Source organism: Colletotrichum siamense, assembly GCF_013390195.1.
Source record: "Colletotrichum siamense strain Cg363 chromosome Unknown KSG_Cg363_contig03, whole genome shotgun sequence".
In the NCBI taxonomy this organism is placed as follows: Eukaryota; Fungi; Ascomycota; class Sordariomycetes; order Glomerellales; family Glomerellaceae; genus Colletotrichum; species Colletotrichum siamense.
The window spans coordinates 6111739-6125163 of record NW_023501016.1 but is presented as its reverse complement, the minus strand read 5'-3'; the positions used below and the strand labels follow the sequence as shown (position 1 = coordinate 6125163).

The window sequence follows — 13425 nt, the reverse complement described above, 5'->3', positions numbered from 1 at the left end:
ATTGAATAAATGGCAGCATGTATCACTGTCTCTTGTTGCCTCCTAGAAAGAGGAAAGTGGCTGGGAAGGGACATTTCCAGCCTAAGGTAGGCAACATTTACTTCCGGCCCCCTTTTCCGGCTAGCACTGAGTAATAGTTCCACGCCACCGCGGACCCGTTGTCAGCAACTGGGACTCGACGACTACACCGAATCTTGCAGGCTGGATGTGAACCCAATGACAGATCGCGGTGGCTTCCGTGCTCAGACTGGTCCGTCATATCAGCTGCCCTAGACCCAGACTATCGCAGAATGGCAGGTCCCTAGCCACCTGGACAATCGTCATATTAAAAACACTTCTGACGCTGAATACCTTGAGCCGGTTGCACGACCTGCTTCGACTTTCCGCTACATGCAGAACGCACCCGAAACATCCAAAAGTACTCTCTTCGCGCCGGAATCCATATTGGCTTTCCTGCAATAGAGGCACAATGGCCGACGGCTGGGTTGTCGACATATCACAAACGATATCAACAGCTCAAAAAACAACCTCCCCACCGATGCAATCGCCAACGCGGCCCTTAGCGAACCTCGCACAAACCTCACCTTCGAATATTCGACTTTCCAATGGCGTCCTTGGTGGCATCATCGCAGCCTCAGTCATCGTCGTCGTTCTGCTCACTATTCTATTGTGGTATCTTTGCAGAAGCCACGGCCGGGCTAAGGCAGCAAAAGCGATCGACTCGGACGGGCCTGACGGGTCAGCGGGAATCGATGCGGAAGGGCCGAGCAGGGGAAAAACCTCGTTCAACAGACCATTGGGAGACAACCTCGCAGAATTGGAACCACGGGGCCGAGATCCGACACCTAGACCGCTGCTGGCGACGACGGTTGAGGATCAAGCCGAATCAACGAGGGCAGCACTCCACAAGTCATCCGGGCCCGATAAAGGGAGAAGCGGCCGGGAACCCAGGTTTTCTGAAGAGTAAGATACCTCGATCTCACCATCAACCTTACTCTGGGCTAATTGTGATGGAGACTTTAGGTGGTAACTGTCACTACCTTACGGGGATTAGGCGTTATTTTCAAGTTTTTGTTTTGGGTTTGTTATTTGAAGTAGTCTATCCCTGTGACGCAATTAACCAGCACAAAGTAGCTGGGCTGAAAGAAGCAAACACAAACGCCCTGATCATCATCTGCTCTTGCCATTACCCACTCCTAACCTTCCTTCCTCCGCCGCTGTCTTCGTCCCCGCCACTGTCTTCTCCGTGGTCGGTTTCCATCAGCCTCCGCCTCTGTCAACACCATCGTTTCTGTCCGCGTGATGGACTGGCAGTGTTGCATGTAGGATCCCTGAAATGATTCTCGGACTGCTCATTTCTTCGGTCTTCCATCTTTTTGGTCTGGTCCCCGGGGAATCTTCTCTTGGATTTCGGCGTGTCGCGGGACTTCTGTGGAAGCCTCCCTCTTTTCCTGATTGCGGGATGGAGTGCCCGGAAGGTTAGCTCGTCCTAAACCTAATCTTCTATCTCCCCTGGGGCGAGGATGCACGATGGTGTTGTAGCCGTGATCTTGATCCAACGTGAAGTCCATACGCTGGGAGCTCGGGATCGACCCTCCGCTGGGGCCTGACTTGGGTATCTCGTTGGGGTAGATAATAGCATCAAATCTCTCCACAAGCTCTGCTCGGATGCGCTCATAGAATAAATCAGCAACCCAACGGGGCGTCCAGGGCGGAATTGAAACAGCCCACCAGTCGGAGTGATTGCCTGAAAAGAGCATGAGCTTGTTAGCGTTGACGGGTTGCTCCCTGCAGATGCACACAAAGTGATGGCAGCCAGGGCAGCACCGTTTGGAGACTGCCAGAACAGGAGGCAATAGTTTGAAGTCATCACAAATTGACTTGTCGGGCAACTCCTGAAGCGGATGGGCTGGCTTGCCTGACTGATCAGCAACCGCATCCCAGCAATTGGCGAGGCAGTGAAGACCAGCAGCGATCTGCTCGGCATGAAGATTTCCTCTTCTGGGGCGCTTCAATCCCTCCTTTTCGCTAAGGAACTCCAGATTCTTGATTTTGTCAAGAATCTTTACCTGGTCAGTTGGAGAATAGGGCTTGTTGTCACTCTTCTTGAAGACCTTGAGGAAGGCTTCCAGGGTCATCAAAGACCGCGAATCATCGAAGGCGACAGTGGTCTCGATGTAATCAAGAGGTACCGCGCGAAGGACTCGGTCATAGAATTGATCGAACAACGTGTTTGTGACAGAGACGGCCCGAACGGCATCGGACTGGCGGCAAAGGCTGCCTGACCACACGTTAAGTGCTTCCGCCCAGCTCCGATGTCTCTGACAGTCGTCAATGCTTGATAGCTCGGACTGTGGGTCGACTTTTGTGTCTTCATCGTCAGCTCCGACATCTTGCTTGGTTTCAGAACCCCGCGTCGCATCCGGCTGGGGCAATGCAGCACCACCTTGGCTGCGTGAAGCTAGTTTGACCCTCGGAGAAACAAAGGGATCCGACAAAGCGGGCCCAGAACGTCTGCTGTTCTTCTTGTTGGTAACCAGCTTCCATTCACCTTCTGAGCCTGGTGGGTCTGGCGATGCATTCGTTGAAGGGCCTGATAATGACATGCCTGACAATGCAGCGGTTGGTGCCGGTGAACCACCAGGAGTTACAGGCGCCATGGGATGTCCTGAACTACCTCCGGGTCGACGGCCCGTGGACGAGCCACCTCCAGTTGAACTGGGTCTGAAGCTGCGATCGCCTCCAGTCAGATGATCGGATAGAGTTCGGGCGTCCTTATCAGGTGTCGTCATGATAGCTCTTGAATGCCAGTAGCTGTTGGTGGCCGACTTGTCCTTCTTGTATGTCCGCTTGGTCTGCTCTTCCATGGCGATCATAATGAACTCAAGATGAGAGCGCCAAATATGACCCAAGATTGACCTGAGGCGACTCCAAAGCATGCTGATGCGTTGGAAACCGGCGACCTTGTCGGCAACCTTCGCGGCCTGTTGCTCGGGGGTCTTCTTGCTGTCTGGACGTGTGATTGCGTTGTTCAGGCCAGTGACGGTCATTCCAAGGTGACTCATAAGAAGATAGCAGATATGATGAAAGTCATGCCGTCCTCGCACATCGTACATTGGGCGCCTTTGGTTCTGATGCTTGTTCTTGTAGTATGTGCTGTCAGGGTTCAGGCAAGTGGAGGGCCACCAACTGTCGTTCCCCTGAAGATCTAGGATTTCCTTGATGATGTCCTGCTGTTCGCGGCGTTCGAGGTACCTATCGCCATCAGGGAGAGTCTGCCTGGCGACGTTTCGAGATCCTCCCCGGTAGAACGGGATCTTGTCAATGCTTTCGAATTTGCGCTTGTCTGAGGGCATGAACTTATAAGCTTCAGCCATCTCTGTCATCGAAGTAGCGAGGATGTCCCGGAAGTTGCGATGTCTGAAGCCTTCTTGCTGCCTCATGTAAATTCGAGTAAACGACATCGCGGTCACGTAGTCGCTGAGAACCCGTATTGCTGAAGCTCTTTCAACATTGTTCATCCCCGGCGCTCGAACCTGTTCAACAAGATGCAACACATTAGTGCAATGCTGGGCATGTGAAATCTTCCATATGAGCTGCTTTTGGCCGCCCTCATCTACCGCCCACGTAATCTGGTCCAGAATGAATGATCCGATGCCAGATGGACGCTTCAAGCGCTCGACTAGCCCATGTGTGGGGGACAGATTGCCAAGACGCTGTACACGAACAGGAGAGTGATCATTCCGTTTGGTGGTTGGTCGTTCGGGGTTAGCAGTGACCATGAGCGCCTTCAGATGGCGCATCGAATCGCCATTCCACAGACCCAGTTGGCCTGAGAGCGGCCAAATGCAAACGACTTCGATGTTCCGATGGAACAAATACACCAGATGGTCCAGAAACTCGAACAATTGGCGCTGTTGGCTATCTCGTACGCCGAATAGTTTGTCATGGTTGGCTATGTCACCACGCTTCGTACTGGCAGAATCGAAGAGGCTCAGTAGTGAAGTAGTCACGCAGACCTGGTCCAAGGTTTCTGGGCGCACCAGCTGCCCGGGGAGGGCGTTCGTCATGACGGCAGACGCAAGACGGAGACGTAAGGAAACGCCAGGGGTGTAGAGGAGCGCTGGGGAGCAGTCGGGATTCGGAAGTCGAAAGGCTAAGGCTCAAGAGGCAGTTCCGTGGCACTGGGGACGTAGAGACCCGGTGGCGTAGTCGCGAATGTAACTAAAACTGTTTATTAATGGACTGAATATTAAGTAGTAAAATTTATGACTTACTGTGATAAAACCGCAAGCTAGGGGCACAACAAAGAGGGGTCGCAGCCCTGAGATGTTGAGCAGAGCGATAAGCCAGAGCCGCATGCGAGAGAGACCAACGAGATCCCACGAGATAGGGGCAGAGTGTGTGGATGAAGGATTTCCAGAAGGAAGACGTTGTTGTGAATGCAAAATCTTCCTCGGGAGAGATTGGTGGGTGGTGGTGGGGAGAATGAAAAGCAAGGAAGGGAGGGAGCAGTCAATATTTGAAGAAACTTCAACGGCAGCGCATCTTGTTTTACCGCCTTCCAAAGCAGCCTTTGGCTCTTTGGGGTTGATCTGAGCTTCACGGCTGCCTGCATTCGCGGGCCTTCCTGCCTATCCTTGCTTCCGCTTGTCACTGCTTGGCCCCAGTTGCCGAACGCATCGGAAGTAACCGGCGTCGTCGTTTGCTTGACCGAGATGAAGGTGGATATTCTAGAAGGCACCTGCGAACGTTTGTTCCCTGATTTGTCGACTGGTCGATAATATGTATGTTGAGCAGACAATTTGAAGGAAATCAAGAGTGGCGCAATTGTGGATGAAAGGGAGGTAGTTGATCAGCCATAGAATCAGAGACAAACCGCTCTTTGTACCTGATTCCATGGATATTCTACTGCGCGGGTAGCAGGGAAGTGGATTTCCTGCGAAATAAAGCAAACACACATCTATCACTGCGATTGAGATGACCCTTTTCTCAATAAAGGCCTTTCAAACTTGCGCCTCAAACCAGCTTTTCAACTTCCTGTCCTCGCCCGTCGTATCTGCCATATCTGAGTCTTGTCTCAAATCAATCATTCTTCCACTTTCCACCCACGAATGCCAACTCCACTCGGTCTCGATCCGCATCTGACAATCTATAGCCTTCGTAGATGTATAGCGCCCTCTCATCGAATTCAGCGCCTGTATCAGTCAAGAGACAAGCCAGTTCAATGCATCCGGAATTGAACAGCGCATGATGAAGAGGCTTCCACCCTCGAAAGTTCTCTGCATCGATATCTGCCCCCTCTCCGACCAAGAAACAGAACATCGCATGCAAATGGTGCGTGTCTTTGGAAAACGTGGGATCCATGGCCATAAAATGCAGCGGGGTGTTGCCATCTTCATCTCTCAAATTCGGGTCAACCCCAAGCCCTTTGATCAGAAACTCTGCCATAGTCAAGTCCAATGCGGCACATGCTTGATGCAGAGCATGAATTTTGCCGCGCTCTCTTGTGATGAGTGATGTTCCGGCCTGGATGAGGCGCTTGACCATGCCGACTTTGCGAGTCGAGTTTGTGCGATCTTTCAAGGCGAAGAACAATACATTGGCCCCGAATGTATACGGGTTGTCGATATTCAGGCCGCAGACCTCTTCAAACTCCGCCGCTGTATGACAGAACATGAAGACTTGATCGTGAGGACCCATTGACTCTAGTTCAGTATTGGGTCCCATGTCGGCGCGCTTACCTGCATCTGCGCCATGCTCCAGCAAGGCATCGATGAGTAAGGGATGCCCGTGGTATGCTGCGAAATGCAGAGCAGTGAGAGATGACGTAATTCCACCTCTGGTACGCTCGTACGACCCATAGCAACGTCCGTCGTCATGATTGTCATGCCAGAAGGTTGTGTGGTCTTCCTTGTCGGGATTCGCCTGTCCCAGCTGGATCGACTTCAGAAGACCCTGAAGATTGCCCTTCTTTGCCGAGAGCAGAAGCGCTGATGAATGATTGAGTAGTACGTCTTGTCGGTACAGAATCGGTGTGATGATATTGTAGAATGCCTTGCAGGATGCCGCCATTCGAGACAAGTCCTTCCAGTGGTCAAAGGCTCGAAACCTCTCGTGTTCATCCTCGTCGATGCATTCGATGTGATCGTATCCGCTGAGACTAGATATGTAGCGCCTTTTTTCCTGATAGAAACTGTTTTCGAATAATTCATCCATGATTAAAAGTACGACGGAAACTGGTAAGTCGAGGAGGGTCAGCCTGCTTGGCCTTGGTGTTGTCGACGAGGCGTGTTTGCACATGTTGCTGACAGAGGTTTCGCAGAAGTTAAGGATACAATCTGACTGTAAAAAATTAAAGCAATGCCGAGTAAAATAAAGATAAGACAGTGGAAAAAGTTTGTGGCAAGATACTCAGGTATGCTGCGTCCGCGATGTTTACTTCAGTTTTGTTAATGGTCTGGTAACCACCACCACGACACGCAGAGCTGGACCCACAAAGTTTTAGTGAGACCCGGAAAGGAAAGGCGTGGGAGAAATCATGTGTCTAGTTCTGCCAGCTTTCACCGCCTTCCGCAGTGAGAAACTGAATGAATTGGGTGAGCAGATTGAACGATGGAACCACAACAAAGAGCCATCCAGAGGCTTGAGTGGGTGGGTATTTCTGCGTAGAGTTCTTCAAACAGGTTATTTCTAGTTTACGAAATACCGTTCGTTCATTCAATCAGCGATTGTTTCTCTTGACTCGAGGGACTAGGGTTTAGCAATTGGAGCCAAAGAACGAGGGGTTGCGTGAAGCGAGGATGCTTTTGGTGCTTCCATGCGGCAACTCAAGCCGCTAAATACTCAATCGCACGTTAGCCATTGAGATTTCCTTCAAATTTTCCGTCAAGATTTGGTGTGCGGCCTCTAGATTGTCTATTTTACTCTTCCGGAGATTTTGAGTATGGATGCATACCAGACTCGCAAGGTACCTAGGCTTGGAGTCTCCCGTCACTTCCTACTTACCTAGGTACCTTGGGAGATGGCTTTGGGACAACCTGCTTATCAGCTTTTGTGGTTCCCGATTCCTTCCTAACTACTCTATCTCAACTGCTTATCAGCTTTATCAGCTTATCTGGTATCTCGCACTTTTTATCTGCTTCCGTCTTAGCGTCGACTAGCTTATCACCAGGATCCATGCATATGCCACCCATCTAGCTCGGAAATGCTTGCAATCATTCCGTGTTCCGAACCTGAATTTTTGGATGGTCCTACAGAAATGTGTTTTAGTCACGAGCAAGACATTCGCTGAAGATTGCCTGGGTGGTAAATACAAGAGGGAAAAAAAAAGGTCGAGCTATTCAGCATGAAGAAAAACCAAAAAGGCAGAAGTAAATTTGATTCAAGTACCCCATCCGTTTGATAGATGGCGCTAACTTGACCATCTAGGTGGCTGCTCCAGGTGCAAGCGACGAGTATGCAAATCTCGTCTATTTTCATTATTGCCACATATTTCTGACATTATCAATGCTACAGCGTCTGAAATGCGACGAGCAACAGCCAAGCTGTCGTCGTTGCGTCAAAATCGGAGTATCTTGTCCTGGGTATGAACAACGCATCAAATGGTCTACGAAGCACGAAAAATGTACCATTCAGCCGTTAAATGTCTTGACATCTCGTGAAGATGCATCCAGCCACGCAACTTTGCGGCTCACTGCTCACCGAACACATCCGATGAGAAGCGCCATGCCACCGGTCTGGACTGCGAAGAGTGGTACCATTCGCAAACGTGTTAGCTTGCTAACTCACGCGCAACCTGTCCCACTACGCGATACCTCCTCAACATCCGAGAACAGCACTGGCGAGTTGGGCAAATCGCCACTTGCGACTGATGCTAAGTGCCTAACTATTCCTTCACGTCAAAGTCCTTTAGACGAGGACTCGGATGAAGCACAGAGGAGAGAAGATGTCGGGCTTCAGGGCTCACTGGCCAATGGGGTGCTCATTGATCTGTGCAACCCCATTGACAGTTCAGCACTTATGATGAATCATTACTTTGTTGTCATTTGTCAAGTCATCTCGAACTTCGACTCATCCGCTAATCCTTTTCGAACTGAGGTTTCCAGCATGCTGAATAAATCAAGATTGCTGTACTATTGCGTTTTGAGTTTATCCGCGGCGCATCTCCACCAGAATGACACCGGGCAAGTCAGCATCTCACTGCAATATCAAACGGAGGCAATTTCCAATCTGTCCGAACAACTGGCAGAAACGAGCGTTATCAAATCGAAGGAGCCTGACACTAAGCGTGTTGAGTCGAGTGGTACCCATATCGCCAAGAGCCTCACTGTGAAAGACGATGTGTTACTGGGAGCGATTCTGCTTGGAATGACTTCGGTTAGTCCACACTCATACGACTGTGTTGCCGATTCGGAAGCTTAACCTGCTACAGGCTTGGCATGATGCGTCGTCGACTGGTCTACCCCATCTATACGGGACAAGAGAACTATTCAAAAGTTGGATATCTTCCAATGGCTTGAAACATCCGGATAAACGGTCTGATATGACCTCTGTTCAAACCTTCTTGTCATCATCTATGATGTATTGGGAAGCAATGAGCTCCTTCATCCACGATCAAAGTTTGGACGTGCTGGATTACCTCGAAATCTTTGACCAGTCCAGTGCAGCATCATCAGCAATCCCATGCCCGTGGACAGGAGTAGGGTCATCAATATTTCTACACCTCGCAAAACCAGGAACACTAGTCAGAAACAAAAGAGCTTTGCGGAGTCTTGATTTCGTCAAAAACGGGGAATTCCACCGACAGGCGTTGCATGTCGACTTGCTCAACGAGGCTTCATCTCTCGAACAGGCAATTCTCAGCTATGAATTGCCGTTCATGTATGGAATACAAGATGTCGGCGATCCTCGAACGCCGCCGGATCACCTAATTGTTATAGCTCGATGCTATCAGCTGTCTGCATTGGTAGAGATATACCGCGCGTTCCCCGAAATTGCGACGTCAAACATCGTAGAAGAGTCCGGACATCTACGAAAAAGTGGTTTCGAAGGAATCCCACAGTCAAATGTACTACAACTCGCCTTTGACATACTGAAAAGGCTGAGAGGGATACCGGCTAGCTCAGGCACGGTCTCAACGCAAACGCTGCCACTTCTCATCGCAGGCAGTGCTTTGAGGCAAAGCTTCTCCTCTGGAGCGATGGAATCACAACCCTTCAACACAGACATTCTGCACTTCAGAGAGTTTGTGCGCACACGGGTCCTCCATTTGTACCGCACGGTTGGCTTGCGCATTATCAAGCATGCTGCCATCATTTTGAACGAAGTGTGGTCGCTCATGGATGCCATGGACAGTGGAGGCGAATGTGTTCAGAAGGAGGTCCACTGGATTGATGTTATGTGTGAAAAGAGACTGGAAACGATGCTTGGCTAGTAGGTAATCGAGGCATACACATTGATACACGTGGTGCCTATTGAAATCCAAGCTCCTGCTTGATCCATGTCATTTAATTACAAATCTCACAGCTTCGCCCTCTGGTCGCAGAAAAATTCCAGAGCGTAGGTGTCCGTTGAAAATGAAATGGTCGATCCCTTGGTGAAAAGCATGACATCGCCTGCTTTGGCTACGACCTTCGCGCCAGTCTCGTCCTCAACTTGGCATTGTCCCTCAGTGAAGTACTTCGCCTCGTCAAACTCATACGTAAAAACACATGGCTCTCCCTTTTCGATCCGGAAGAAGCCGGCGGATATCGGGTTTGATGAACCAACATCGCTGGTGGAAACGACATCTGAGCGGTGATCAGTAACTGAGCCGGTACTTCGGAAGTTCATGGGAACTTACCACCCCCAAAGGCGTTTCTTGAACCATCCATTGCTGGTTGCTTCTTGGAAGCCGCTTGAGGCTTATGGATGAAAGGCATGTCTGAAAAGTAGTAGATGAATTACTAGATGAGATGTCGGATGTGATTGGGACTGATCAATTGAGTCCTCCCAAAGCGGCTGTGTGGCAGCACTTAAATGTCCCCCATAGGACCTTCCAACAACCCGACATACCAATCAGATGGATTAGAAATTGAATTTGTGATTCGGAGTTCCTTTGATTCCGAGCCCTGTAGTGGACGACGTCAAGTCAATGATCATGGCCCAGACAATCAACCTCGCACTTTTTCTCCCAAATAGGCAACCGGGGCCCCGCACCCCCATGCCCGGCATCACCTTATATCAAGCTTCATTCTCAACCATGATGCTCACAATCCAAGCCAGATTCTCTTCTGCTCATCGGAATCATGTCTGCTACTCATGAAGGCTACCTTTGGACCCCTGTCGGTGAGACAGTTGGCCTCCAGACCGACGCCGTTGTCAGCAGCACGCCCGATTCTTCTCTACTTTCCACCTACGATGTTATCGTCATTGGAGCTGGCTTCGCAGGGCTGGTCGCAGCTCGAGATCTAAGCCGCAACTTGCATCTGAGGGTTCTGCTCTTGGAGGGCCGGGACCGCATTGGGGGAAGAACATGGACTGCCAAAGCCCTTGGCGAAGAATTTGAGATGGGAGGGACATGGGTTCATTGGTAACATCTTCACTCCGCAATCACCCAGCTATACTGATAGCCTTCGAGGAACCAGCCGCATGTCTTCACAGAAATTCGGCGATACGGACTGCAGAAGAATTTGAAAACCTCTGCAGGGACCGCTGACGTGGAGACAACTCGCTACACAGCTACCTTCTCTCCCTCTCAAGAGATCAATGGCGAAGAGATGAACGCAGCCGTTCAGAGAGCCGCCGATGCGTTCTTCTCAATTGACGGCTTATCCAGCCGCAAGCTCATGCCGTACCCCCACGATCCGCTTCGTGAGCCTGCTCTCTGGATCAAGTACGACCATCTATCTGCCAAGGATCGTCTTGACCAACTCGATATTCCACAGCTCGAGAAGGACCTGTTTGATGCTATGATCAGCTCCTTTGGTGCCGTACCTGGCGACCAATGTGCCTTCACCGAGGTGCTGCGGTGGTATGCTCTTGGTGGCCATTCCATGGCCGGCGTGTTTGAACTTGCGGGAACGTACAAGCTTGGCAAGGGGGGCATGACCTCTCTGGCTCGAAGCATTCTGAGCGATTATCGTGGACACCTGGTGCTGAATGCCGCCGTCGATCGGGTGGTGCAGAATGGAACGTCTGTTACTGTGTCTACGAAGGTCGGGCATCGTATCGAAGCAAAGTACCTAGTCTCGACGATCCCCTTGTAAGTTGTTGGACATCTATCTGCCACGAGGGAAACATCAATACTCATAGCAATACAGGAACTGTCTTTCTGGGGTATACTTCTCGGATGCCCTATCTCCCCGCCGTCAAGAGGCCATCAAAGCTGGCCACATCAACAAAGGAACCAAGATCCACTTCCATCTAGCTCGGGAGGAGCCGGGATGGTTCTCCGTGGCCAGCGGATACGGGAGCTCTCCGTGGTGCTTTGCGTTCTCCGACCACAACGGTACTACCGACAAAAAGGGCACGTTCTGCGTTGGCTTTGGCTACGGCTCGCATCTAACAAACCGCCATGCCAACGAAGAGATTATCTCGACCTTCAAAGAGCATATGAACCCTGATGCCGAGGTCCTGGGGTACCTCACCCATGATTGGGTAAGTGACGAGTTTTCCAAGGGCACATGGAGTTGTTGGGGTCCCGGTAGTATGACCAAGTCTCTGCAAGAACTGCAGAGAGCTGATGGGAGAGTTCTTTTTGCGAGTGCTGATTGGGCTGATGGCTGGAGAGGGTTCATTGATGGTGCGATTGAGAGGGGCTTGCTTGCGTGTAAAGATGTTGAGCGACTTCTGTCACAGGAGAAGATAGTCCCGAGGATGTAAGTGGTCAGAATTCTCAGAAGTAGACATCGATAGCTCTAGAAGGGATCTGTTAAGTGAGTTCGAGGAGAAATGAAATTATATCAACGGCTTCTCGTATGAACTTTGAACCTAGAATATTAGTAAAATGTAACTTAGACAGATACTGTACTCTGGACGTGCCCATTATCTGTAAGGTAATTTTGGACTTCTTTTTCCAATGAAGAACGAAGGAAAAAAACAAAACCCATCATGATATTGAGATCACAATGTAGGAATTCCGTTAGGGATGAATTACCACGGTTAATTCATGGTTATCTAGTTGCTTACGCTTGGGCTTTTTCATACAACAAAAGAATTAATTCGTCCGTCTATACACCTTCATACCAGGTCTAGATCTCTTCCCTGTATCCTCCCAATGACTTCAGGAATGCCAAAGCCAAAGGTCTTCTTGGACAGCGTGAAGGAGCCCTCCCCCTAGCCTGGGCCGCGGAGGTGGATGATCGCCATGGACACGGACGGGACGGCGCGGAGATCTTCAAAGACGGGGTGCGGTCCATGCGATGTGGCGACTCGGAGGGGCCTTCTCGAACTCCCTTCTACGTTCGATTTCGGGAATATACGAGAAATGGTTTCACTGCGCTTGCCGGACAGCCGGTGGCCAGGGAGACACGACCACGCAGGGTCAGGTGTGCCCGTTATCGTCACGAGGGAGGATCATGGTTGAGATAAATCTCCTTCGGGCGGGCCGGCCTGCGACAACTGTGGAGTATGACTGACGATGCTTAGGCAAGGGATGTTCTTTCGGACAAGGAATTATCATGAATTCAATTATGATTTTTGATTGAGACTGAGGGAGCTGCGGCATCTTACCTCGACCTCAGCCTGAGGCCTTTGCCTCGAGGTGGCGCGTGTGCATCATCTTCTTACTGATGTAAGCTCCAGAAGATTTATCAGCTTCAAAGTTCACGATGCCTTCAACCTGCCAGTCTCATCGGGAGTCTGACAGCAGGACCAACCAAATAGCCCCAAGGCTGGGGCCAACCAGGCTGCACCGTCTCCAACTGCCTATCTATCTACTACTTCTGCACGACCGCAAGCGATGGGGACAGTCAGATAAGAACCAGCCATCCCACCCCAGCCGCCAAGATGGGGTGTAATAATGCGCGCTGACCATGCGCGCAGACAGCGTGCCTTGCGTCCGTCTTACAAGCATGACAGCCAATTGCATCCGGGCGCATTCGGCAGAGGAGGGGCACCATAAGCAAAGAAGATTCGGTGGAAAAGGGTGTAAGACAGCACCAGCACCAGCACGAGCGGCAGCCGGCAATAGGGGGAGACAGACAGACAGACAGGCAAGACAGCACTGCACGGGTGGTGGCCGCGCGGTCTGCACTGTCTCGGGTCCCCTGATGGGCGCTTGCTACGTGCTGAGCTGTCGTGTCTTGTGTCAGTTAGCTGAGTCCTGCCATCTTAAACATGGGCGCCGGTCCCGATATTTTGGGACGACAAGAGCATTGTCGGTGTTGGTGTTGGTTTCTTCTTCTTCTTGGCCGTCTGTGCTCGGTTGCTTCATTATGGTCG

General features: G+C 50.9%; 3 protein-coding genes across 3 annotated transcripts; 1 reads left to right on the top strand and 2 right to left on the bottom strand.

The window, feature by feature from the left end:
- Nucleotides 1-5085: 5085 nt before the first annotated feature.
- On the bottom strand, nt 5086-6303 carry Ankrd28 (Serine/threonine-protein phosphatase 6 regulatory ankyrin repeat subunit A; the record flags this gene model as incomplete). The annotated part of the gene is made up of 1 exon (XM_036637470.1): nt 5086-6303. One exon carries the CDS (start codon nt 6301-6303, stop codon nt 5086-5088), a length of 1218 nt encoding a protein of 405 aa, XP_036497448.1.
- A 3323-nt stretch (nt 6304-9626) lies between these two features.
- Nucleotides 9627-9791, bottom strand: CGCS363_v005620 (uncharacterized protein; the record flags this gene model as incomplete). The annotated part of the gene is made up of 1 exon (XM_036637469.1): nt 9627-9791. The coding sequence occupies one exon, from the start codon at nt 9789-9791 to the stop codon at nt 9627-9629; it is 165 nt and encodes a 54-aa protein (XP_036497449.1).
- A 498-nt stretch (nt 9792-10289) lies between these two features.
- On the top strand, nt 10290-11753 carry maoN-2 (Monoamine oxidase N; the record flags this gene model as incomplete). The annotated part of the gene is made up of 4 exons (XM_036637468.1): nt 10290-10573; nt 10622-11245; nt 11304-11640; nt 11748-11753. The coding sequence occupies 4 exons, from the start codon at nt 10290-10292 to the stop codon at nt 11751-11753; spliced, it is 1251 nt and encodes a 416-aa protein (XP_036498359.1).
- Nucleotides 11754-13425: the final 1672 nt, after the last annotated feature.